Source organism: Penaeus monodon, chromosome 30, assembly GCF_015228065.2.
Source record: "Penaeus monodon isolate SGIC_2016 chromosome 30, NSTDA_Pmon_1, whole genome shotgun sequence".
NCBI lineage: Eukaryota > Metazoa > Arthropoda > Malacostraca > Decapoda > Penaeidae > Penaeus > Penaeus monodon.
In genome coordinates this window covers 29,641,699-29,642,486 of record NC_051415.1, presented here as the reverse complement: position 1 = coordinate 29,642,486, position 788 = coordinate 29,641,699, and the positions used below count along the sequence as shown (strand labels likewise).

General features: G+C 37.1%; 1 protein-coding gene across 2 annotated transcripts in view; it reads right to left on the bottom strand.

Moving 5' to 3' along the window:
- LOC119592689 (phospholipase D1-like) overlaps positions 1-788 on the bottom strand; it is a 27,716-nt gene that overhangs the window by 20,980 nt on the left and 5,948 nt on the right. For both annotated transcript variants that reach the window (XM_037941603.1, XM_037941605.1), the window contains exon 5: positions 380-500. In XM_037941603.1, coding sequence (XP_037797531.1) covers positions 380-500 — 121 coding nt within the window. The remainder of the gene's footprint in view (positions 1-379; positions 501-788) is intronic.

Sequence of the window (788 nt, the reverse complement as noted above, 5' to 3'; positions counted from 1 at the left end):
CAGGGTGGAAACTAGTTAAGTTCTACTAATGCCTGGGATATAATGCCTTTCCACAGCTCATAACAGTTAATGATATCTCATATTGTATTTTTCCACCACATTCTTTTAGTTTGCATCAACTAGTCCAAGGGTAGTTGTGAGAATGTGGTATGGCATAGGCACTGTCAATCAAGAAGGGATTATCCCTTGTGTGATTCTGAGTTTCAAATAACTCTCTGACCATCAATATCACACCTTGTCAACAGAAAAATACAGGAATTTGGAAGGCTAAGTGCAACCTGATGCATCACCAGGTATCTGGAAATTTTCACCAAGACCTGAAGACATGGCACCTGTCATGAATGGGTTAATAATACTAAAGAAGAGTGAGTATATTTACAGTCTGTAGAATCTGGAAGAGGATCAGGAGTATGGTCGATGAAGCCCAGAATATCACCATCAGAATCTGGGGAACCTAGCACTGGACTCTGAGAATTAGATGTTATCACTATGGGGGGAACCTGTAATAAATATTGAAATGTGTTAGAAAAAAAAAGGATCAACAACCCAAATTGACATGCTTGCAAACATTGCTTATGAATATTATATACCCTTGTACTCTAATGCTTCTTTTCCAGCAGTCATCATAGCTAACTTCAATATGTAAAACCTTTTAAAAATATATCTATGTATCTTTTCATTTCCCTACTGATTTTCTTACTTACAGTTATTGAAACATCAACTTTCACACACTAATTGTGTTTACAGTAACCCATCTTGAGTAAGGTCCCGGAGTCAGATAAGGCAAA